Source organism: Podarcis melisellensis (genome assembly GCF_964234715.1).
Source record: "Podarcis melisellensis genome assembly, chromosome: 6".
Taxonomy (NCBI): domain Eukaryota; kingdom Metazoa; phylum Chordata; class Lepidosauria; order Squamata; family Lacertidae; genus Podarcis; species Podarcis melisellensis.
This window is the reverse complement of record NC_138538.1, coordinates 72,386,929-72,411,951: the sequence shown is the minus strand read 5'-3', so window position 1 is coordinate 72,411,951 and position 25,023 is coordinate 72,386,929. Positions and strand designations below refer to the sequence as shown.

At 43.3% G+C, this 25,023-nt stretch overlaps 1 protein-coding gene across 4 annotated transcripts in view; it reads left to right on the top strand.

The window, feature by feature from the left end:
* AGL (amylo-alpha-1,6-glucosidase and 4-alpha-glucanotransferase) overlaps nt 1-25,023 on the top strand; it is a 47,096-nt gene that overhangs the window by 4,391 nt on the left and 17,682 nt on the right. For 3 of the 4 annotated variants that reach the window (XM_081914078.1, XM_081914080.1, XM_081914079.1), the window contains exons 3-20: nt 857-1,067; nt 4,193-4,359; nt 5,013-5,216; nt 7,824-8,005; nt 9,256-9,367; nt 10,406-10,526; nt 11,126-11,228; nt 11,343-11,440; nt 13,200-13,339; nt 14,215-14,402; nt 16,690-16,813; nt 18,194-18,357; nt 19,317-19,418; nt 20,222-20,377; nt 21,263-21,413; nt 22,453-22,577; nt 22,678-22,790; nt 23,912-24,046. In XM_081914078.1, coding sequence (XP_081770204.1) covers nt 857-1,067; nt 4,193-4,359; nt 5,013-5,216; nt 7,824-8,005; nt 9,256-9,367; nt 10,406-10,526; nt 11,126-11,228; nt 11,343-11,440; nt 13,200-13,339; nt 14,215-14,402; nt 16,690-16,813; nt 18,194-18,357; nt 19,317-19,418; nt 20,222-20,377; nt 21,263-21,413; nt 22,453-22,577; nt 22,678-22,790; nt 23,912-24,046 — 2,596 coding nt within the window. Of the gene's footprint in view, nt 1-856; nt 1,068-4,192; nt 4,360-5,012; nt 5,217-7,823; nt 8,006-9,255; nt 9,368-10,405; nt 10,527-11,125; nt 11,229-11,342; nt 11,441-13,199; nt 13,340-14,214; nt 14,403-16,173; nt 16,298-16,689; nt 16,814-18,193; nt 18,358-19,316; nt 19,419-20,221; nt 20,378-21,262; nt 21,414-22,452; nt 22,578-22,677; nt 22,791-23,911; nt 24,047-25,023 lie in introns of all 4 variants that reach the window. The other variant, XM_081914081.1, reaches the window with a different exon arrangement.

Here is a 25,023-nt window from a genome sequence, read left to right as displayed (position 1 = left end):
TGGTGTAGTGGTTAAGAGCGGTGGACTCGTAATCTGGGGAACCTGGTTCGCTTCCCCGCACCTCCACCTGCAGCTGCTGGGTGACCTTGGGCCAGTCACACTTCTCTGAAGTCTCTCAGCCCCACTCACCTCACAGAGTGTTTGTTGTGGGGGAGGAAGGGAAAGGAGAATGTTAGCCGCTTTGAGACTCCTTAAAGGGAGTGAAAGGCGGGATATCAAATCCAAACTCTTCTTCTTCTTCATCATCATGGACTACCCATGTATATATTTGTACAACTTCATTCTGGTATTGCTTTTGAGCTGGCTCAGTTCCATATCTTCTTTGAAACAGTTATAAAATGTTGCTCTCTTGTATAATTTCGTAAATTGTGTGTAGTACTTTATGAGCTTTGGAGGCCACAGTAGCCAAGGCTGTTTTGTTTTGGATGAACAGATACTTTGTGTGGTGCTGGATTTTTAAAGAAAACAATCTCTGTGTGAGTGCTTTGTTCTTTGTTGTTCATGGCTCCTTCTCGCATATGGTTTGCAAGATCTAGGCCTTGGTCATTAGTGGCTCTTAATGAGTGAACAACTATACCGTTCTGTTCATATCTGTAGCTCAATCGATGGAGCTGGTTGATGTCTAAATATTTAATTTCCAGCATTCATCTGCCCTGAGAGCTAATGCATATAACCACATTGGCGTCTTTCAACCTGTGCAGCCCTTCCTTTCCTCTGTGGATAAACAGAACTCATAGCAAACAAACCAGCCATTTCCTCAGCAGTCCTTTCTGGCAGTTGGCTCATCATTCCATGTTGATAAGTTTTAAGATACAGGTGTTTGCGCTCTAACTGTTGCCTGTCTTGCTCTGTTCAGGTTTTGAACTACAGTTCCGTCTGGGGCCTACCTTGCAAGGCAAACACGTTACCGTGCATACCAACTACCCAGCTTCTGGAGAAGGGTTCAACCGTCACAAGTTCAGGTGCCTGTCGTGGCACAACCCAACTGGGAAAGAAGATGATTCTGACAAATACTGCAAACTAGATCTCCAGATCTCTGGGTCATACCAGTATTATTTTAGTCATGAGTAAGTAATGGTTGGATCCAGAGGAAGATACCATAAGCACCTCCTGTTTCTTATGCTGTCGTACCTTCGATCTCAGACGCCTTGGCTCCCGAACAAATCGGCTTCTGATCGTTCGAAACCCGGAAGTGAGTGTTCCGGTTTCCGAATGATTTTGGAAGCTGCTTCTCTGGCTTCCGATTGGCTTCAGGATGACCCTGCAGCCAATCAGAAACCGTGTCTTGGTTTTCAAACAGTTCCAGGAGTCAAACAGACTCCCAGAACACATTCTGTTCGAGAACCAAGGTACGACTGTATTGGGAGTGGTTCACATCTTAACCCTGCTGGCAGTCCTTTTTGTGTGACAGAGGAGTAGGCCGCAAACCTTAAGATAGCCCAGGAGGCTGGTTCTCTATGCAGAGGTTTGTGTGTGTCTCCCCCCCACCTCAAAAAGAGATGGGGAACAGTCAAGTAGTTAGGTCTATATGTGTATTGACTTACTGTGTTGATTGCCTCCCTCAGACATTGAGTTAAGCAAAACTAGATGCTACCTTTCTTGTGTGGTTAGCAAACAACAATATATGTTGGTCATTAAAAAAAAAATTAAAATACTAGGTGCAGTGGGGGCTGGTTCTCATTGGACCACAACATGTGAAAGCTGGAGGTTTTCCTCTCCAGTTGTGATCTCTCTGAAAATGTGGCCTTGTACTGCAGTTAGCGCCAGGGGAGAAGGGAATTCACATTGGCACAAATGGGCCTTTTCCCTCCCAGAGCTAACTGCAACACGCAGTGTTTTTTGTTGAGAGCACAGCTGGGAGGGAAGAGTTAAACCTCCCCTCTCAATGTGGTGGAGGCCTAATGAGAATCCTTTTCCCACCCCTTCCCTAGTACTTAATTTGGGAGCGGGGAGAGAGAAAGAGACAAGGCTGCTAACCAGTCGAGGAAGGTAACATGTAGTTTGGCCTAAGATAACGTTTGACAAAGGCACTCCACATAACAAGACTATATACGTAGAGACTAAATTTGCTATTTTGTCCTCTACCTCTTTCTGAGGTGAGAAGAGGCACACAAGCCTCAGGTGTGCATTGCTGACACGTAAAGAGAAGTTGCTAATAAAGGAAGACGAAGACCTCTGGTTTATTGAAAATGCAGTCCTTCATATTGAAAAAAATTGGTGGCATATTCTTATTGCATGTGAACGTCAAAGAGGAAATGTAAAACCACATCTGTTTATAAGTCATTTAAAAGAAGATCCCAGTACTGTTTTAAAAGTTAAATTCTCAGATATTGTTTGCTAGGTTTGTCATATTAGGAGGCAGTCTGTGGTATTTACAACCTTTAGGTTTGTTTTCAATAAATGTTGGGTGTTAGTGCTGATCTTCAAATGCCAGGAAAAGATCAGTTCAGCGACTTAAGAGGTCAGCAGTTGTGCATGTCATGGTTCTATGTGTTTTCCTTTTTGAAACGCCACAATGAGTTTTTAAAACCTGCATATCATCAATGTTGGTTTTCCAGCCAAGCGCACCAATACTCCTGAGGTATGCTGCCTTTTGAGTGCAGGGTGCATGTTCCAGACCAGCTCATTGACCTTGCCCCGTTTTCTGGGCTTCTCTACTCAGGTTACTCTAAAGGCAGGGAAGTGCTCCTGCAAGTCAGACAGCTATGAGGATACAGTATGGGAAAATGTAATAGGAGACCCAGAATACATACAGTTTCTCTGCAGGAAGATCCTGGAAACTTCTGTGCGGATTACAAGCTGCTTGCATAAATCTTCAGACGGAGAGATACTTAAAAAAGCACCCATGTTATTCTTGCTTTTTTTAAGGAGAGGCTCTGTATCTCCATAATTTACAAAACAAAAGCCTTTTACATCTCTTGTGGCAGAATGGTTGTGTGTGAGCTGGAAAGTCTGCTTTGAGCAAGCTGTCATGTCCCAGCCTGAATCTGCAACAAAGCCATAATAGTGGCTTATGATCCCCAATATTTTATTTATTTGGGTATTTTTTCATCATTGCTTTTCAGGACCAAGGGGCGACTCAGAGATATTCACAGTTAAGGGTCATAAAAAAATATAATTTAAAACAGTTACCCGTATTTTTCGCTCTATAAGACGCACCAGACCACAAGACGCACCTAGTTTTTGGAGGAGGAAAACAAGAAAAAAATATTCTGAATCTCAGAAGCCAGAACAGCAAGAGGGATCACTGCGCAGTGAAAGCAGCAATCCCTCTTGCTGTTCTGGCTTCTGGGATAGCTGCGCAGCCTGCATTCACTCCATAAGATGCACACACACATTCCCCCTTACTTTTTAGGACGGAAAAAGTGAGTCTTATAGAGCAAAAAATACAGTAAATCATCCAGCCACAAATCAAAGCAGTAGCAGTTAAAATTGTGGACAGCCGTCCTATTCAATTAAAAACAACTTGGAATAGTAAAATCTTTAAGGCCTGCTTGAACACAACTAGAGGGGTGGGGTCCAGAGGCATGCAGGGCATGTGGAGCATTTTGAACACTATAAATCAGGCTTCCTCAAACTTGGCCCTCCAGATGTTTTGAGACTACAGTTCCCATCATCCCTGACCACTGGTCCTGCTAGCTAGGGATCATGGGAGTTGTAGGCCAAAAACATCTGGAGGGGTGAGTTTGAGGAAGCCTGCTATAAACTGCTTTATAATTATAATTGCAGCAGCAGGGAAACAGTCTCATAATGTCAGGAAGGTCACAGGTGAATTTGAGATGGTTCCTGGGGGAAACTCCTCAATTCTTTATAAAACATGGGCTAAATGCATTTGACTTTCCTAGCATTCCTATTTCAGCCATTCAACAGTTTTTATTCTATGTTTGGCTTCTTTTAAGAACAATTCTATGTATATATACAAACATCTATTAAGTACAGTGGGGTTTACTCTTCCGGGTTAGTGAGTATAGACTTGCAGGCTTAAAGGGTTCTTTTAAAAAGCAGTATCTTTGAGCTTCAAAGTACTGTAAATGCTTTCTGATTCCCTTAAAGACATTAAAATAATAGCAAGCACATTAAAATAGAATAGCAAGCAGAAAATATCTTGTTAGGTCTTGGTAATAATAGGTGGTTGACTCCAGCATTTATTAGCTTTTGTATTGATAAAAGATGTGTGTGTGTGTTCTTGCAGAGATAAGAAAAGCGGTGGAGGTTACATAGTTGTGGATCCTATTTTGCGTGTTGGTGCTGACAATCATGAATTGCCCCTGGATTGTGTTACACTCCAGACATTCCTGGCTAAGTGTCTGGGACCATTTGATGGATGGGAAGATCGCCTTAGAGTTGCAAAAGAATCTGGTAATAAACACATTGACTCCCAAATCAAATCTCTGGTATATAGCACTGATTGACTGACTGTATTTAAATATCCTATTTCTTCCGGGGAGCTCAAGGCAATACACACATGGCTCCCAGGCAAATCTCCCATTTGGATGCTAACCAGACCCAGACCTGCTTGGCTTCACCAAGCTTGCTACATGCTTTATGAAGTGTTGCTTTCAGTACTCAGCAAGGAGCAGGTGGCGCTGTGGTCTAAACCACCGAGCCTCTTGGGCTTGCCGATCAGAAGCTCGGCGGTTCGAATCCCCACGACGGAATGAGCTCCCCTTGCTCTGTCCCAGCTCCTGCCAACCTAGCAGTTTGAAAGCATGCGAGTGCAAGTAGATAAATAGGTACCGCTCCAGTGGGAAGGTAAACAATGTTTCTGTGCACTCTGGCTTTCATCACGGTGTCCTGTTGCACCAGAAGCGGTTTAGTCATGCTGGCCACATGACCTGGAAAGCTGTCTGTGGACAAATGCCAGCTCCCTCAGCCTGAGAGCGAGATGAATGCCACACCCCATAGTCACTTTTGACTGGACTTAACCATCCAGGGGTCCTTTGCCTTCAATACTTAAGACTGCCCAGTCTACTATAAGTGTCATGTTAATACATTTCATTCTTGCTTTGTAGGTTACAACATGGTTCACTTGACACCAGTCCAGAAACTTGGTTTATCAAGATCATGTTATTCATTAGCTGATCAGCTGGAAATAAATCCTGATTTTTCAACCCCTAACAAAAAGTGTTCTTGGAGTGAGCTTGGACAACTAGTGGAAAAAATGAAAAATGAATGGAATATGCTTTGTATTACTGATGTAGTCTACAATCACACTGGTACGTTCATTTTTGCTGTAATTTGAATTTAACCTCAAGGGTGAAAATGCATAGGGTAATTGTATCTCTGTCTTATCCACTGCACTTAACAAATGCACACATTTGTATCCAGCAACTTTTGCATGCATGTGGAAACTTCACAAAGACCAGTCGTGTCCAGGAGTTATAAAAAGAGAATTTTAAAAATATATTTTTAAGAATTAGTTCGAGCCAGGCAGTAAATTTCACTCTAGGCTCTGGGTGTTGTTTAAAACTGTATTTTACTTAAATAACCCAGAAAAAAATAGGGGATGGCGTTTGGTGGTGATCTTAAGATTTGTAACTATTTAAACATTTTTAATTGACTTGTTTTAAAAATGCTTTGAGGGTTAAAGCTCCTGCAAGCACGAAATGTTGTGTCACTGTTACCCAAGAGAAGAAAGCCCTTTCTTTTTTTTCAGTTTCTGAAAGGGGTGGTGGGGTGGAGGACATTTCCATGCCAATTTTCAGAACCGGCCAAAAGTATTGCAAAAATAGAAGCATTTGTGCTGCTAAGTAGAGACTGACGAAAGTGTCCAAGTGGAACGTAGCCTCATTTTGTCAGTTCAATTGGCTGGCTGCTTTTACCGCTGATGGCAGAGCTCCATGTTTATAAAGGTCAAACCTTCAGTGAAAAGTAAGATCTTCGTGGCTTTAGAATGCCAGGTTCTAAAGGATCTTGAGTTTCAATGTTGGAGGACAATTTTAGGTTAAGGAAGAACAACTTGCACCACAACAGAGGTGCTGTTCTTCCCTAGACAGTTTTCTCTGTTTCCTTGATATCCATGCAAGGGCCAGGCTTTATTTTCTGTCACTCCTATGTCACACACACACATACACACACACACACACACAGAGAGAGAGAGAGAGAGAGAGAGAGAGAGAGAGAGAGAGCGCACTAATTGAATGCCCCCCTCCAGCAGGCTTATTGAGACACACATGTACAATGGTACCTCGGGTTAAGTACTTAATTCCTTCCGAAGATCCGTACTTAACCTGAAACTGTTCTTAACCTGAAGCACCACTTTAGCTAATGGGGCCTCCCACTGCTGCCGTGCCACCGGAGCACAATTTCTGTTCTCATCCTGAAGCAAAGTTCTGACCTGAAGCAATATTTCTGGGGTAGCAAAGTCTGTAACCTGAAACGTATGTAACCCGAGGTACCACTGTACCTCAATGATGGGCTGGTGAACCTTGAACTGCTTGCATCGGGAGAATCTTTGGGTCTGGATGATGGTTTGAGATGTAGAACATAATCACTGGATATATTACAGCTATCAAGTGATGAATGCATATTTGAGCTTGCACTTATCCCTGGAGAACTGTATCAGCACAAGTCTCACTCAGTGGAATAACCATTTTTTGAGAAGAAGTTTTTTTTTTTTTTTGCAGGGTTCCTTAGTTCCTAGATGTGGGTCTTTCAACATTGTCTCCTTTGATTACAAAATTTAATAAGCTATGCATGTAGTACAATTTCAGTAGTTGGCAAAGTTCTTTCCGAAAAGGAACATAACTTGCGTGTGTGCTCTTCAGAATTTTGGGAAATGTTTTTATGGCAATGGCGGGGAAGTGACTAAAAATTGGTGTTGATGCTTTCCTTGACATTGCAAAGTATATATGAAGGACAACATTTAAACTTCTAAAGATCTAGGGCTGGATTCAGCTATAAGGTTCCATTAGTGGAAGCCAGTGCAAGGACTGCCACTAGTGCAATGGTTATCCCCATGTGTAACACTGCATCTCCCCCAGTTCTGCTTTGGAGGGTCAGGAAAAACCCCAGATCACCCCATGATGGGGAGCACAATCATTTCTGCTTGCCCAAAAGAACGATCTCGTTAGCACTACGTTGAAGCCTACCCAATACTTGTGAGTGTTCGCATCAGAAGAAGAAGAAGAGTTTGGATTTGATATCCCGCCTTTCACTCCCCTTCAGGAGTCTCAAAGCGGCTAACATTCTCCTTTCCCTTCCTCCCCCTCAACAAACACTCTGTGAGGTGAGTGAGGCTGAGAGACTTCAGAGAAGTGTGACTGGCCCAAGGTCACCCATCAGCTGCATGTGGAGGAGCGGAGACGCGAACCCGGTTCCCCAGATTATGAGACTACCGCTCTTAACCACTACACAACACTGGCTCTCAGGCTGATTAGTAATGACAGGTTATTGGAAAAGCACCTGAGCAATTAACATTAGAAAAGAGGTATAACTTTGGCTGATTGCCGCCATTGAAAAACTCACTTGCCAACTGCATCCGGCAAAAGGCCAAGCTACAGATAAGGACTTTGAAACTTGGCAGGGCTTTATTGCTTTAGCACTTGGTTGCTGATTCATATAGAAAAGAATGAGCAGCAAATCTCACCGCTGTGGAACAGAAAGATTTATAATATCCCAGTAGTGATTCTTGAACGAAGCAGAATATGTGACATATCCAATGTAAGACTTCCTAGTTTCCTGTCCATTCAGAATCTTAACTTTCATACATACACTCCATAGAGGTAATCGGGAGGATAATGGAAGCGCCATCCTGAGGTGCTATGTGCTTGATATTTAATTTTTTCCCCCTTGCTCATTGTGTATCTCTTTGTTTTCTCCAGCTTCAAATAGCGAATGGATAACTCAGCATCCAGAATGTGCATACAACCTGGTTAATTCTCCTCACTTGAAACCAGCCTGGCTTTTGGACCGAGCCCTGTGGCATTTAACCTGTAAAGTGGCTGGTGGGAAATGCAGCGACAAAGGCGTTCCTCCGCTGCTTGAGAATGAACACCACTTGAATGTAAGAAATAAACACATAAAATATCGCTTGATGGGACACGGGTGGTGCTGTAGGTTAAACCACAGAGCCTAGGACTTGCCGCTCAGAAGGTTGGCGGTTCGAATCCCCGCAACAGGGTGAGTTCCTGTTGCTCGGTCCCTGCTCCTGCCCACCTAGCAGTTCGAAAGCACCTCAAAGTGCAAGTAGATAAATAGGTGCCGCTCCGGCGGCAAGATAAATGGTGTTTCCGTGCGCTGCTCTGGTTCGCCAGAAGCGGCTTAGTCATGCTGGCCACATGACCTGGAAGCTGTACGCCCGCTCCTTCGGCCAATAAAGCGAGATGAGCGCTGCAACCCCAGAGTCGGCCACGACTGGACCTAAGGTCAAGGGTCCCTTTACCTTTACCTATATCGCTTGATAACACGTGCTGTCACTGAATGGAAGGGAAGTCTAATTTATAATCTGTGGAACTTCTAACTGTTTCGCTTTTCGGATTGCCTTTCTGTGGGAGGACTAAAAGTTCATTTCCTTCAGTATGGCAGTAGTCTTTATATATAACAAAAAAGACGGCATCTGTATGCTAATCCTTCCTATTGTACTTCATAATATTTGTCTTGAGTACAGTTATATTGGGTTAGATCCAATGTGTGGCAATTCTAAGGTTACCAGATTTTTTTTCAGAGAATCCAGGGATACTTTTCAACTTCAATGGATTTTGTATGGGGACTGATTTATAAATCCGGGGACTGTCCCCGGGAAACAGGGACATCTGGTAACCTTAAATTAGACTCCTGTTTGCACAGCAGGACTTTCCATTCCTCTCTTCCCGCTCTTGCCTCTCAAGAGATGTCTTGTTGCAAAAGGAAAAGAAGTGTTGTTATGCAACAAGACAGGCTTTGCCCATCTTAGTTCCAGGGTATATGTTTTTTTTTAAAAAAAAAGTTTTTCTTTCTGTCTCTGTATTGCAAGTGGTCTTACCATGAATATTTTGTAGAATAGTGACTCATAAGTTCATATAAAAGTAAGTCCTATAGGTACTAGGGTTCAGCTCAAAACTTTCCCTGTTTGTTTGTTTTTCTAAATAAATAAAGTATTTGCTGCTGGATTCTGTGTTTTCCTGTGGAACAGTATAAATGCTTCACAGAGGGTTGTGTATGTAATAAAGGAATGATGGCTCGGAACAGTTTTGGCGCAGGAGCATGTATAATTAATTTTTGCATATGGCACTGAATTTTGTTTACCTGCCTGACGTGCTGCTTTTATTTTTACAGAATGTCCGCAAAGTCATTTGGGAGGATATTTTCCCGAAGCTAAGATTATGGGAATTTTTCCAAGTAGATGTTAACAAAGCAGTCCAGCAATTTAAAACTCTGTTGACTCAAGGTAAAAAAAAAACCTTATAACTCTCAGCATGAACACATGCCACCTGGGATCCAGGTTGGCTTTCGCTAGACCAGTGGAATTTTTAACTACCTTTCTTGTAGCATGTTGCAAATAAAGCTACTTTCAAATGTCCCTTCCGTTCCCAAAAGTAGCTTGTTACGGGGCAAGAGGACATCTTGGGGAACAGGATTCAGCTGGTGGGGCAGATTCAGAGCTTCCCCATCCCTGGCAGGCCACTTTGAGAGGGTCTATGCCCTGGTATCTGATTAGCTATTCTTCTTTTGCAGTGTGGCCAGAGTTCAAGTGTAGAAAGTAGCTCAAGCTAAATGGGATGTGTCTGTGTACATATGGTTATACATGCTGAGAAATGACCATGGGAGTCAGGGGGCAGGTGCGTGCAGGGGACTCCCTGGTCCTGAATGGGGTAACTGTGCCTCTGAAGGACCAGGTGCGCAGCCTGGGAGTCATTTTGGACTCCCAGCCGTCCCCACCCCCATAGTTCAGCCCAAACACTGAGGTCCAGCTCCAAGGGCCTTCTGGCGGTTCCCTCCCTGCGAGAAGTGAGGTTACAGGGAACCAGGCAGAGGGCCTTCTCAGTAGTGGCGCCTGCCCTGTGGAACGCCCTCCCATCAGAAGTTATGGAAATAAACAACTGTCTGACTTTTAGAAGACATCTGAAAGCAGCCTGTTTAGGGAAGTTTTAAATGTTTGAGCTTTTGTCGTGTTTTTAATATTCTGCTGGGAGCCACCCAGAGTGGCTGGGGAAACCCAGCTAGATGTGCGGGGTATAAATAATAAATTATTATTATACTATTATTATGCTTTAGGAGCACTGAAAGTGAACTTTGGGGGGGGGGCTATTTTGATTATTTTAGAATGGAAGGAGTCTGTCCACTGTGCAACAAGTTAGACTGCTGGGTAGCATTTGGATCTGTGAGTTCCTTGGCTTTCAGAATAATAAAGAACTGCCCAGTCATGTAGGCAATAAAATGCTTTTAAACTCATTTAAAAATATTTTGTTTCTTAAATCAACAACAGGTGGTTCTAAAGTTAAAACTGACCCCAATCAACATCTTGCAATTGTTCAGGATCCTGAATTCAAGAGACTCGGCTGTACTGTAGATATGAACATTGCATTGAACACCTTCATACCTCATAGGTATGTCCTTGCTCAAAGTATTTTTAAACACTGAAACTTCTTGGTGGCACATGCTTTTCCAGGAGGGGAGAGTCAGACCTGTCATTCAAGGGTCAGAAAATTGGGTCTGCTCCATTCACAGAAAAACGAGGAGCCTAATAAATGCGCTGCGAAAACTGCACAGCTAGTGGCACCTCGTTCAATCTAACTGGCTGTAGCATTTGCATGAAACACACCCACTCAATTTGGTATGAAACAGGTTGCTTAGCACCTGAATTTTCTGTTCTTACTTGGAAGGCTCATTGTCTGGTATGTCACATGTTGTATAGTTCTTATAGAGTGCTGTTCCCATACATATATTTAATGCAAAAGATGTACAGAACAAACTATTCCAGATTCACCAAAGGTGAATGTTTGATATCAAAGGTAGCTTGAATGAGAAAACTTACAAATAGGCCTTGACTGTTTTAGACACAAATTGATTTTGCATCAACTCGATGTTGACATTTGGAGTGTAAGGAGACATCAACTTCCTCATGGCTGTGCATGAATTAAACTCAGAACTCCCGACACGTTTATTTGAGTGGCATTTCAATGTTTCCATGCATTGTTGTTTTCAGCAATGGGCCTGCAGCAATCGAGGAATGCTGTAACTGGTTCCGCAAGAGAGTTGAAGAACTAAACGGTGAAATGTACAGGCAGACAAACTACCATCAAGAGCAGGTGATAACAATAAGACATATTTGAAGTTCATGCTTGCATTCATTTGTTCATTATTTGTAGCATCCACTGAACTGTTAAAGCTGTGCTGAAATGACTGCTTTTACTGGCTTCCAGGCGGCCAATTGCGTTGTGGCGACGGTGAACTATGAACGACTGGCTGGGCATGGTCCTAAATTAGGTCCCGTAACCCGAAAGTTTCCTTTAGTTACGAGGTATTATATCTTCTGCACTCAAAATAAAATGTCTTTGGTGATGGATAAAAATGGTTGGTGTTTGGTAATATGTAATATGTCAGAAAGTATAGATTGTAGAACAAGACTCTGACTTTGAGTGCGTGGCATGTGTATTTTTGTTTAATAAGCCAAGATATACACACACCCTCACTCAAACATGCGCACAGCCCCTTCTCTCCTTTTGCAGCATGCATGTGTTAAACCTAGATGTCTCCAATTAATCAGTATGCCGGTGTGATGTAGTGGCTAAGAGCGGTAGACTCGTAATCTGGGGAACCAGGTTCGCGTCTCCGCTCCTCCACATGCTGGGCGACCTTGGGCTAGTCACACTTCTCTGAAGTCTCTCAGCCTCACTCACCTGACAGAGTGATTGTTGTGGGGGAGGAAGGGAAAGGAGAATGTTAGCCGCTTTGAGACTCCTTCAGGTAGTGATAAAGTGGGATATCAAATCCAAACTCTTCTTGTCTTCTTCTTCTCTGAATACCAGCTGCTGGGGAATGTGAATGGGAGAGTACCAGCGTGCTCAGGTCCTTGCAGGCTTCCTGTAGGTATCTTGCTAGCCATGACTAGGATAGAATGTGGAACTAGAAGAGCCTTTGGTCTGTTTTAAACATAGCTTCCTGTTGCATCCAACTCTGGTAGCCAGGTTAAAAACAAAGTAGGATCATAAGACACAGCTTTTGAAGTCTGTTTAAAATCCTGGCTCGTTCTGAACATGTTAGCCACTGTTTCTTGGTTTGGGTAAGAGGGGGAACTATGGTTCATTGGAGACTTCCTTGTTGAAATGCAGCATGTGACAAATGGAGGAAAGAAAGGACTCACCTAGGTATTCTGAAAATTACATTCAACTAGGTATACTGAAAATTTCAGTCAAATTCTGTGGACATCTAAGATGTGCTGCTGAATGTTGGTAGTCATCTAAATTTGATTGTGTGGCTTCACTTGTGCATCTGTTTTTGGATGTTCATGAAGTTTCACTGAAATGGTGAGCGTTCATGTGTGTGGATATAATACATATTTCACCCAGTGTTCATCAATTAGAGCAGTGAGATTTGGGTCTTTTTGCAGGGGTTGGTGGATGTCAGATTTGGGGGGGGGGGGGCAATCGTCAGTCATTTGACCCAAAGCCTCTTAAACGTATTAAAGGCTTGAAGGCCTTTGGAGAAGCAGTTAGAAATTTAAACACACAAATAGTTTAACTTAAAATATGTCAAGAGACTGAATTAAAAACTTGTGTTTCACTGTTTAGAAAGATTTGTTTTTAAAAGAGTGTTTACAAGTTTTGAAAGCTAGGATTCATCCATCTACTTGCTTGATATATGTGAAACTGTAGATGTAATATAATCTTCAGTGGGATTTCTGATATTCATAAAGTACTGGGTTACTGTGTGTGGAATTTGGGCCTCACGGTTTGCTAGAAGAGACAAAAAACTCAACTCCAGACAAAAGCCCCCAGTATTAAGCTGATTGTGGCAGAAAGGGTTTACAATATTGTAGGGACGTCCTTTATGAAAAACACTTTTTTTCTTTCTGGTACGAGGCATTTCAATTGTCATTATATACAATCTGATGCTCTAAAATGGATGGGGAACCTGTGGCCCTCCAGATGTGCCTGGGCTGCAGCTTCGATCAGGCCTAGCCAGCATAGGCAATAGGCAGGGATGGTGTAGCCCTCAAACATCTGGAGGGCTATGGGTTCGCTACCTCGGCTCTAAAAAGTACTTTCCGTACTTTACAGCTACTTTACATACCCATTTAAAGAGCTAACCTTGGAAGAAGAAGAACGCATGATGCATCAACCTGACAAAGCAAGTTATTTCATGGCCTACAACGGTTGGGTGATGGGAGATGACCCTTTAAGAAATTTTGCTGAACCAGGTGGGTGACTCTGAAAGTTATATATACCTGTTTTTAAAATGCCTTTTACTAGCGTAGGCGAACAGGGATGTTGTGCCCATTCTCAGTTATACTGCAACTTCTTATTGCAGTACCTTGAGTAGACTCCTAGACGCCTTTCAATAAGACATTGGCTTCCTAAGAACTGTCTGCGTTTCAGGAATTTCTTTGCCCAAGGATCAATCCATCCCTGTCCCCATAGCATTGCAAGCTGTGGGTGAGGCTGCCATTGCAGAGACTTTGGGGTGATGAAGTACAGTTGGGAACCAGTGCAAGTATGTTTTAAGTTCATGTTATCAGTAAGTGCATAGGGAAAAGTAAGTCCCCTAAATTGTAATAAATAAACTAACACATGTTAGCTTTGGAATTTCTGATCACTTAAATAAGAGTTGTTGCAAAGTATGGCGGGCTTAGATTTGAACTATCATTTTTGTCCTGTTGTTGTTCTAAAACTGATTTTATGTGCATGGGCATAGCCAGGACTTTTGCTGCGGGGAAGGCTTGGGGGGGGGAATCTAATTTGTATTAATTTGTATTTATTTAGGGGGAGCGCCTGCCCCCTCCTTGGCTACGCCCATGTGTGTACATATTGCATGTATTAAAATAATTTTAACAGTTGTAAATATGTTTATTGTAAATTGCTTCAGGGTGCCTGGTGGAATGAGGTTCATAAATGAAATAATAAACAAATCAATAAAACTTTCCATTCTGAGTTTTGATGTTACACAGATTAGTTCCGCATGTTTTTCTAGTTTGGCGTAAGTTGAAATGGCCTTTGTTTCTATCGCTGGTAAGAATGCTGAAAACCACAACTACAACATCATGGCGTAAATTAGTATCTCTCCACCTTTTTACAGGTTCCCATGTTTACTTGAGAAGAGAACTCATTTGCTGGGGTGACAGTGTCAAGCTACGTTACGGGAACAAACCAGAAGACTGCCCTTATCTCTGGGCTCACATGAAAAAATACACCGAGTTGACTGCCAAATATTTCCATGGAGTGCGGCTTGACAACTGTCACTCGACACCTCTTAACGTAGCTGAGGTATAGAAAAATTTAAGTGCCTCCATTGCAGCCCTGTACACAAACACACAAGAGAGAGGAAAAATTTTGGAACCGTTTTAAAACTTATGTCTGTTCCAGCCGATGCTCATCACAAATGTTTCATCTTTGTTTCATTTTTCTGATGCCTCGGCTGCATGTGCAGGGCTCTTTGAACATGCTTTCTAGATCCTGGGTTCTTTTGGTCATGTTAGCAGTAGAAAAGCTGCTGTTTTTTCCTCACCCACATGCAGGTGCGGCACAATCCTGGGCATCTTAAAAGGTAAAGGGCCATTAGGTCCATTCGTGGCCAACTCTGGGGTTGCGGCGATCATCTCGCTTTATTGGCCGAGGGAGCCGGCGTACAGCTTCCGGGTCATGTGGCAAACCAGAACAGCACACGGAAATGCCGTTTACCTTCCTGCCGGAGTGGTACCTATTTATCCACTTGCACTTTGACGTGCTTTCGAACTGCTAGGTTGGCAGGAGCAGGGACCGAGCAACGGGAGCTCACCCCGTCATGGGGATTCGAACCGCCGACCTTCTGATCGGCAAGTCCTAGGCTCTGTGGTTTAACGCAAAGCGCCACCCGCGTCCCTTCCTGGGCAGCTAACTCAGATGTAAACCCCAGCGTGCTAAGTGAGGCTTTCTACTAGGCAAGAGTGCAAAAGATAGCAGCCTAGCAGTGTAACCTTGTGCATGTCTACTCGGAAGTGAAGTCCAGTTGTGTTCGATGGGCCGTACTCCTGGGTAAATGTCTGTAGGACTGCAGCCAGAGTCATGGGTTTTGTGGTGCAGCAGTTGGGAGTTGTTAGACTTGCGCAGGTACAACCTGCTCAGCTGAAATCCCTGCTCAGCTATGAAGCTTGCTGGATGATTTTCAGTTAGGTCACATTGGAAGGATGGAGCTATTTCCCAGGATTTTTGTGAGGTGATATAACTTGAATAACTCTATACACACACACATTGCCTTGAGAGTGATGGGATAACATAGAAAATAAGCAAAGGTTGGAAGTAGTTAACCTTGTAAACCAATGAGTTCTTCAGTAAATCAACTTGGAAAACACAGAAAAATAGGAGTGAGAATAGGGCCTTATCTACACCATGTTGCAATATATATTGTAGGTTTTTATCATCCGTGTGCTGTTTAATTTTCTGTTCACTGGTTAAGATGAAAACGTTGCTCAGAATTTATAAACAACTTTTTGAGGTCCAGTTACAAAGCCAGCCTTATAAGCACCGCTGAAAGCAGTTAGACTTGATGTCTGTTGTGATTAATTTGGCTATTGCCAAAAATGAACCTACTCACAAAGAAATATGTGAGATAAATTAGAGAGAAACAAATTTTCTCTCTAATTTTTGAGCACATATTAAAGTTTCTAATTTGACATATTTGAGCTTTATTCTTCCTTCTAGGAATGAATAAATCCCCCCCCCGAAACTTCAAAGTGATAATTTTGTGTATAATCTTTGCCGATGTTTATCCTGTTACAGGATCCACAGTTGCATTTCTGCACACAGTTATTATGGAACTGGTCCAGCCAAGCTGGATGACATTTTAAAGTCACAAAACTTTATTTCAGTTGAAGAGTTAAAAAATGGCAGAATCATGTCCACTCCTTGCTCCCCCCTCCACTACACACATTCTCATCTCTTTAGCTTGTTTTAAGAACAGTGCTGTAACTGGGTAGCATTTGTGCCATATGCTATTGGAAAGCACATGTTGTAAGGAAGCTGGTTTTTTTTATATAAAAAAATGTATTATGATCTGTAGGAGATGCTGGCAGCAGCCAGGTCAGTCAGACCTAATCTTTACGTGATAGCAGAACTCTTCACTGGAAGTGAGGTCATTGACAATGTCTTTGTCAACCGCCTTGGGATTACCAGTCTGATTAGAGGTACCAAAACCATGCTTGAAAGGTTTGTTGCAGGATTGCTGTGTTTTGTATACATATATGAAAGTCAAAAATCTCTTTACGTGGAACTAACTTTGTGTTATTATTTGCATTTATTCTTGTGTCCTTTTGCCAATTCAATGCCTTTCCCTCTTCCTTCTTTGCCTGTTGTGTGGTTTTGCCCTCTTTCCCGAATCCTTGGTTTGTGCGAATTTTTCATGCATCTCTCATAACTCAATGTCTTTGGTTCTTTAATCTTGGGCTTTTCGTTTTTGTCTCTTTGCTGTGCTGCATTTTCCCTGTTGCCCAAATCCATGCCTAGCCTTGCATCCTTTCTTTTCTCCTGTTCTGCCTTTCCCCCCTCTCTGTCGCTTCCTTGGCTGTGCTTTTCGCAGTACATGATGGACACGGCTAGAAAATTGCGGCCCAACTTGTATGTAGTGGCTGAACTGTTCACGGGAAGCGAGGAGCTGGACAATATCTTTGTGAATAAGCTGGGCATTAGCTCTCTGATCAGAGGTAGGCTTGCTTCGAATTGCTCTTCCTTTTCTTAACCCTGAATTCAGGCATGATACGCCGCGAGTGAAGGACATGCAAAACACTGACTCTGCATCCGTTTATTATAAGCCCATGACATTGCATTCAACAGTTTGGCTTCTTTGCACAATAATTGTAGCATTGTGATTGTTAGGAAAGGGTATCTTGTGTATGGAAATAGTTGTGATGGCCACCTCTTCATATATCGCCTGGAGAACCCATTTCTCATCTTCAACCTGTGTAGACATCACATCACTTGTCTCTTAACCATGGTTAAGGGATCAGGGATGAGTCATGTGGAACGCCCTCCCATCAAATGTCAAGGAAACAAACAACTATCGGACTTTTAGAAGACATCCGAAGGCAGCCCTGTTTAGGGAAGTTTTTAATGTTTGAAGTTTTATTCTGTTTTTAATGTTCTGTTGAAAGCCGCCCAGAGTGGCTGGGGAGACCCAGCCAGATGGGCAGGGTAGAAATAAATTATTATTAATATTATTATGTACTTTCTCCTATCTGGAGTATGAATGTGCTCTGCCCTTTCCCTACCAGCCCTAACCATGGTTTAAGGTTGCAATGCCACTTACCTTAATCACAACTAATGCTGACCATTTTCCTTTTTAACTAGGGCTTACTAACCAGGGCTTGACAACAGCAAGCCCTGGTTAAGAAGAAGCCTGGCGAACCCATCGTTAAAAGATCTGAGGTTTTCCTTACAATCTAGTGGTATATCAGTTTTCTGAAATAAAATCTAGATTTATATCTATATTTGGGTGAACCAGGAGATGGTGAGAAGGGAGCGTGCGATTCTGTGGTGTATCACCATGGTTAAGGGACTGTCTTACATTGTGTTCAGTATATGTTTTAGAGTTCAGCATAAAACTTTAGTTTTATTTGTTCCTTCTTAGCACACTGTGAGACTCTAGATCTGTTCAGATTGTTGCTTTTCTCATCCAGATACAAGGACAAGGAAGCCTTAGGTTAATGCACACTCCATCCAATTCCACCAAGAAAAAAAGAAATGCCCAGACTGTTCATATGTGGAATTTTCCTGTCCTGGTGCAACCCATTTTGCCTTCCAATCCAGGGATAGGATTGTGGGGTCACTGAATAGGCAAACGTCTATTAACTGGCTCGAGTGTTGGGTTCTACATGTTGTAAAGAGATTGGACAAGGAGGGCAGCTGTCTCCCACTCATCATACTATATTGAATCTAGCCTCTCTTAAAAGTGTTTTTGGAATATTGACAGTCCTAGCTGTAAGTAGCTGGAGTGATTTAAAGCATTCTCTATAAAGTCTTACCAGGTGTTCAATGAATGATTCTTCGTATAGATGCTCATGTAAGGGGTTTTTCTCGTTCTCTAGAGGCAATGAGTGCTTATAACAGTCATGAAGAGGGGAGATTAGTTTATCGCTTTGGAGGAGAGCCAGTTGGGTCTTTCGTTCAGCCACGCCTGAGGCCCTTAATGCCTGCTATTGCTCATGCATTGTTCATGGACATAACACATGATAATGAATGTCCAATTCAGGTAAGAAACATAGCTGCCTTGATTGCTCAAGTACTGTTTTAATGGCTTATTATAGACACTATAAATGACTATTACGTTTATTAATTCATAAGAGGTAATTAATACTACTTTAAGGTGTATGGGATTTAAGTGTTCTTAATGTTTTATGCACAGATATATGTATTTGTGTGTGTGTGTGTGTGTGTGTATTTACACACACACACAGTGGTACCTTGGTTTTCTAACGTCTCCACTGACAAACATTTCGGTTTTCTAACACTGTAAACCCGGAAGTAAATGCTTCAGTTTTCAAACATGCCTCAGAAGTTGAACATGCCACATGGCTTCCGTATCAAGGCTTCCGTACTGAACTTCCGGTTTCAGAACTCGAATGGTCTTCCGGAACGGATTACGGTCGAAAACCGAGGTACCATTGTGTGTGTGTGTGTGTGTGTGTATCATGCTATCAAAACCTCAAAGACATAAAAATTACAATTGCAGCCAGTTAAAATGTTCAGTGCAGTAGGAGAAGTTATTTGATACCTAATGTTGAACTTTGCAGTGCTATCCTACCTATTCAAAGTAAGTTGTATTGAATCCTCTGCACACAATCTCTACAAATTCTGCAGAGCCACAGTGTGCCACTTCTGGTACAATGGGTTGCATTCAGTTTTATGGAAATAAAAGTTGAACCATGTAGGTATGACTCCCTCTCCACCTCCCGCCCTCACTGTAGCCCCATGCTGCCCCCAAAAGTCTCTCTTAAGGGTGGGGGGTTGTCTTCATGAAAGGTCTGGGACACAGCATGTGAGCTGCTGGGGGAGACGGAGAATTGCTTTAATTCGGAGACACTGAGAGAATGGTGCCTTCCCACATGCGTGCAAGGTGCCTTTGGAGTGAAAGTCAGATTTTTCTGTTTAAAAAAAACAACCTAGTCTTCTGGGCTTTACTTAATTCATGCACACCCTTCTCGTTGTTAGCATCGGTCAGCATATGATGCCCTTCCCAGCTCAACCATCGTCTCCATGGCCTGCTGTGCCTCAGGCAGCACTAGAGGTTATGATGAACTAGTACCACATCAGGTATGCATGTTAGCAGTAGGTTTCTCTTTCATGTCATTGGAGTTATTCTGGCATGTTTTTCCATCCATTATACCTGAAGGAGCGTCTCTACCCCCATCGTTCAGCCCGGACACTGAGGTCCAGCACCGAGGGCCTTCTGGCAGTTCCCTCACTGCAAGAAGTGAGGTTACAGGGAACCAGGCAGAGGGCCTTCTTAGTAGTGGTGCCCACCCTGTGGAACACCCTCTCATCAGATGTCAAGGAAATAAACAACTATCTGAGTTTTAGAAGACATTTGAAGGCAGCCCTTGTTTAGGGAGGTTTTTAATGTTCGATCTTTTATTCTGTTTTTAATATCCTGTTAGAAGCTGCTCAGAGTGGCTGAGGAGACCCAACCAGATGGGTGGGATATAAGTAATAAATTATTGTTTTTAGTATTTATTAATTATTCAGAGTTTTAACTGGCCCTGCTTACTCAGATTGTATCTTGCCGCTCCTTAAAATTTCACTGACTGCCTGTTTTAATTTTTTTTGCTAGCTTTGATATTTTAAATTCTCCACATTATAATTGCTCCTCATGTGTTCTGGTTCTTCTGAGTGTATTTGTTAATTATTGTAACCACCTTGAAATATTTAATCGAAGGAGATATAGCAGATGTTTTAAATAAAGTGTGGGTACGGTATTTAGAACACTGTGCTTTAGACCCTCTAAGAAGAAGTCAAAAGTTTCAAATCCATACTAAATGCACCATGTGTGTAACTTCTGTGAGCTTCAGGAGAGAGAAACACTGCAAATGCTATTTTTTAAACACTTTTATTCACAGATTTCTGTAGTCACAGAAGAGCGGTTTTATCCGAAGTGGAATCCAGCAGCGACGCTTTCCACACCTGGTGAAGTAAATCTCAAAACTGGAATTATAGCAGGAAGGCTGGCTATCAACAGATTACACCAAGAGCTAGGATCCAGAGATTTTAACCAGGTAAATGCTGGGCCAGATCCACAGGGCATCACAATGAGGCATTTGTCAGGGGTGCTGAAGGGAACAAGAGAATGAGGCAGGGCTTAGGAGAATAAAGAAGTCTCGACAAGCTGCTTGAAAGCTTCAAGCAAAGGCACCACAATGTCGTCTTCTGCTCCCTTTTCTTAATCAGAATCGGTACAGATTCTGGTTAAAGGAAACAAATGCCATACAGTGGTACATCGGTTTAAGAACAGCCCTGTTTACAAACTATTTGGTTTACGAACTGCGCAAAACCAGTTTGCAAATTTCACCTCAGTCTAAGAACGGAATCTGAACAGTAGAAGGGCACCAGCGGCAGGAGGCCTGATTAAGGAAAGCTCACATCGGTGTAAGAAGGGTTTCAGTTTAAGAATGAACTTCCAGAATGGATTAAGTTCATAAACCAAGGTGCCACTGTATTTATATATAACTTGTATGCATGTGCACACACACAAATCTTCAGCCCTCTTCTGGTTCTTGGCCTGCTGGCATGAGACATCTGAGCAAGCGACTTTGGAATACTCCCTCTTTATCTTCTCTTTTGATGCGGGTGGTGTTGTGGTCTAAACCCCTGAGGCTCTTGGGCTTGCCGATCAGAAGGTTGGCGGTTCGAATCCCTGCGACAGGGTGAGCTCCCATTGCTCTGTCGCAGCTCTTGCCAACCTAGCCGTTCGAAAGCACACCAGTGCAAGTAGATAAATAGGTACCGCTGCGACGGGAAGGTAAACAGCATTTCCGTTTCCATCATGGTTTAGTCATGCTGGCCACATGACCTGGAAAGTTGTCTGTAGACAAACACCGGCTCCCTTGGCCTGAATCTCTATCCACTTTTCCCACCCAACCCCTAAAAAATGCCCTTTTCAGGTATATGTAGATCAAGTTGATGAGGATATTGTGGCTGTGACGAGGCATTGTCCTAACACGCACCAGTCTGTTGTCGCTGTTTCCCGAACAGCTTTCAGAGATCCAAAAAAATCCTTCTACAGCCAAGAAGTTCCCCAGATGTGTATTCCAGGTAAGGTTGCCCCTCTGCGCGGGTGGCACTGTTGTCTAAACCACTGAGCGTCTTGGGCTTGCCAATCAGAAGGTTGGTGGTTCAAATCCCCGCAACAGGGTGAGCTCCCATTGCTCTGTCCCGGCTCCTGCCAACCTAGCAGTTCGAAAGCATGCCAGTGCAAGTAGATAAATAGATACCACTGTGTGGTGCACTCTGGTTTCCATCACGGTGTTCCGTTGCGCCAGAAGCGGCTTAGTCATGCTGGCCACATGACCCGGAAAGCTGTCTGTGAACAAACGCCGGCTCCCTCGGCCTTAAAGCGAGATGAGTGCCACAACCCCATAGTCACCTGTGACTGGGCTTAACCATCCAGGGGTCCTTTAGCTTTTACCTTTTACCTACCCATCTGCATCAGGATTTGAATTCAAAGTGTCCCATTATCCATTTCATCTTTGCAACTGTCCCGAGAGTTTTGTGGTTGAGCAAGGAGTCTGGGTTTTCCCAGTCTTAACATCTAAACACGACATCATGCAACCCCTCCAGCTGAATTAAACAACGTCAGAGACATTGCACCTTTTCACCTTCTGTGCACCTTTTTACTTTGTCTGGGCCAACCCAGTCAGAGGGGCAGGGAATAAGCAATAAATTAATACATCTATTATTGTTGTCTTGTATGTTGGGTACCATCCCACTCCATGACTACACAATTCCAAGTATGCCTGCTCAGAGCTAAGCACTATTGAACTGAATGAGCCTTATTCTCAGGTAAGTCGGTGTAGGATTTCAACAGAAGCCCAAAAGTGCTGACTTAGGGACAGGACTGAAGCATGAGCACTCCCAATGCTGATAGCTGGGCGACGTGATCTCAGTTATCATCATCCCTGACCGCTGGTAGTCCAAAAACAGCTGGAGACCCAAGTTGGGGAAATCCTGAGCTAAATGGACCCAGTGGTCTGACTCTGTATAAGGTTGCTTCCTATGTTCCTACTTATAAAAGAAAAAAATGCTAGCTGTGATATTGAGAGTTGTCTGGGGGTCCCCCCCCCCCGTTCCACAGGCAAAATTGAAGAGGTGGTTCTTGAGGCAAGGACCGTCGAGAGAAGCGCCGCCCCTTATAAAAAAGACGAGCACTCAATCAATGGATTGCCTGATTATACAGTTGAACTCCGGGAACACATCCAGGTAAAATCTGTATCTCTTGCTCTCGTTTGATTAGCCTAAAAATTTGACTCCTGAGATTAAAGTGATTTACTGAATTCATCCGATTTCCTTTTCTCGGCAGCTCAAGGAAAGCAAAATAATAAAGCAAGCTTCAATCGCTACGAAAGGCCCTAATGAATTCGTCCAAGAGATAGAATTCGAAAAGCTGACACCGGGAAGCGTGATCATATTTAGGTAAAACGTCATTACTTTGGTTGGTGTGGAAAATGGCGGACAGAATGATGATTAGCAGAGCAATCTAAAGCCACTTGGTGCTGGGCTGCGGGTGGTTTGGGTTGAACAGAGATGTCCGTCCACGTAGCCCTACCAGCACAGAGCTCCCTTCTCTGCCTTCCAGAGTGGGACAGCCAGCCTCCAAACTGCATATTCTGGCAGAGGGGAAGGGGCTAAACTGGCTCCACTGGGCATCATTTTAAGTACCATATTTTTCCGTGTATAAGACGATGCTTTTTGCTTTAAAAAAATTAGGCAAAAATTGAGTGTCGGTCTGGATAGTGATTGCAGGGGGGGGACGTGCGATTAATGGCAGCAGCAAGCAGGGGATTGGCAGCGGCGATTTGGCAGGTGATTGGTGGCTGTGGCAAGTGGGTGGATGGGCTGTTGGTGGCAGCGAGCAGGCATACAGTTGGCGGCTGCGGCAAGGTGTGCAATTGGCAGTTGCTGTGGCAAGCGATAGGCAGTGTCGGGCAGGCAGGTGAGCGATTGGCAGAAGTGACCTCTCCCACCCCCCAAAACAGCTAAACAACTTACCGTATTTTTTGCTCTATAAGACTCACTTTTTCCCTCTTAAAAAGTAAGGGGAAATGTGTGTGCGTCTTATGGAGCGAGTGCAGGCTGTGAAGCTATCCCAGAAGCCAGAACAGCAAGAGGGATCGCTGCTTTCGATGTGCAGCGATCCCTCTTGTTGTTCTGGCTTCTGAGATTCAGAATATATTTTTTCCTCCTCCAAAAACTAGGTGCATCTTGTGGTCTGGTGCATCTTATAGAGCGAAAAATACGGTAATTTCTTAATTTGGGGTTTAAAAAAATAGGGGTTGTCTTATACATGGGGGCATCTTATACACGGAAAAATGCAGTAATTGTGTCCAATTCAGCCCCAATCATTCTGCTAGCTCTACATTAGCCTGCCTCCACCTCCCTTGGCCAGCTTGCTCTGCAAGGCTGCAGGTGGCATGGTGACTTTGAAACTTCATTAAGCCCCAGCAGTCAGCAAGCAGCCAGGTTAGGATTTCACCCTTTGCCTCTTCTCCACCCCCACCCCCCCTTTGACATTTTGTCTTGGCCAATCTTTGCAGGGTAAGCCTTGACCCGAAAGCACAAGAGGCTGTTGGAGTCCTGCGTAACCACCTGATTCAGTTCAGCCCTCACTTTGAATCTGGAAGTCTTCCCGATGATTGTTCAGAGCCGATACTCAAGACGCCCTTCTCAGCGTAAGTTCACCATTCAATTGAAACCTATGGGGAACAATGCAGAGGTGATGTAATAATAATAATATTAATAATACATTTTTATTTATACCCCACCCTTCCCGGTTCTGAAAACCGGGCTCAGGGTGGCTAACAACAAATTTAAAACACTTAATTGATGCAACCAAAAACAGCATAAAATACAGTATAAAACATAAATAACAATAAATTCAGAATTCAAAAATCAATTTAGGGGGAAAATCCATCCAATAAACATTAGATGATCACCAGGGCTAGCTGGCTAAATTAGTCCTATTTGGGCCAGCAAGGAGAGCAGGGGAGAATTAGCTGTGGGGTCCCAGAGCGGGTAATCTTCATAAAAAGGGGAATAAAAGATCAGGCTAAGTTCAAATTGAAAGCCAGGTGGAATACAGGCCCTGCAGAAGGAAGTTAAATCCTGCAGGGCCCTGGTCTCATGGGACAGAGAATTCCACCAGGTCGGAGCCATCACTGAGAAGGCCCTGGCCCTGGTGGAGGATAATCTGACTTCCTTAGGGCCCAGGACCTCTAAACTATGATTATTCATGGACCTTAAGGTCCTCTGCGGGAATACCAGGAGAGGCGGTCCCGTAAATACATGGGCCCTAAGCCACAAAGGGCTTTAAGAGATTCACTTCTGCAGCCTCCTTTCCAAAAGCAATCTGTAGCCAAATTAGTCCTGAAGATTTAATACCCCAATAGCCTCTTCGGTAGTGTGCAAGTTGTCTATTTTTGTTGTGAGTGGTTTGCTACTTTCGAAACAGAGAAGCAACTTAAGATGCAATCCTAGGCACGTCTACTCAAAAGTAGGTCCCACTGAGATTTTGCAGCCTTGCACTTAAGGCCGTGTACCCTTTCATATATATATTTTTGATTTAAATTATTCTAAGCCAGAAATAAATTTTAACAAAAGTTTTTTTGTTTTTGTTTTTAACCCGGTCAGTGTATCTCTGTCTCTCTCA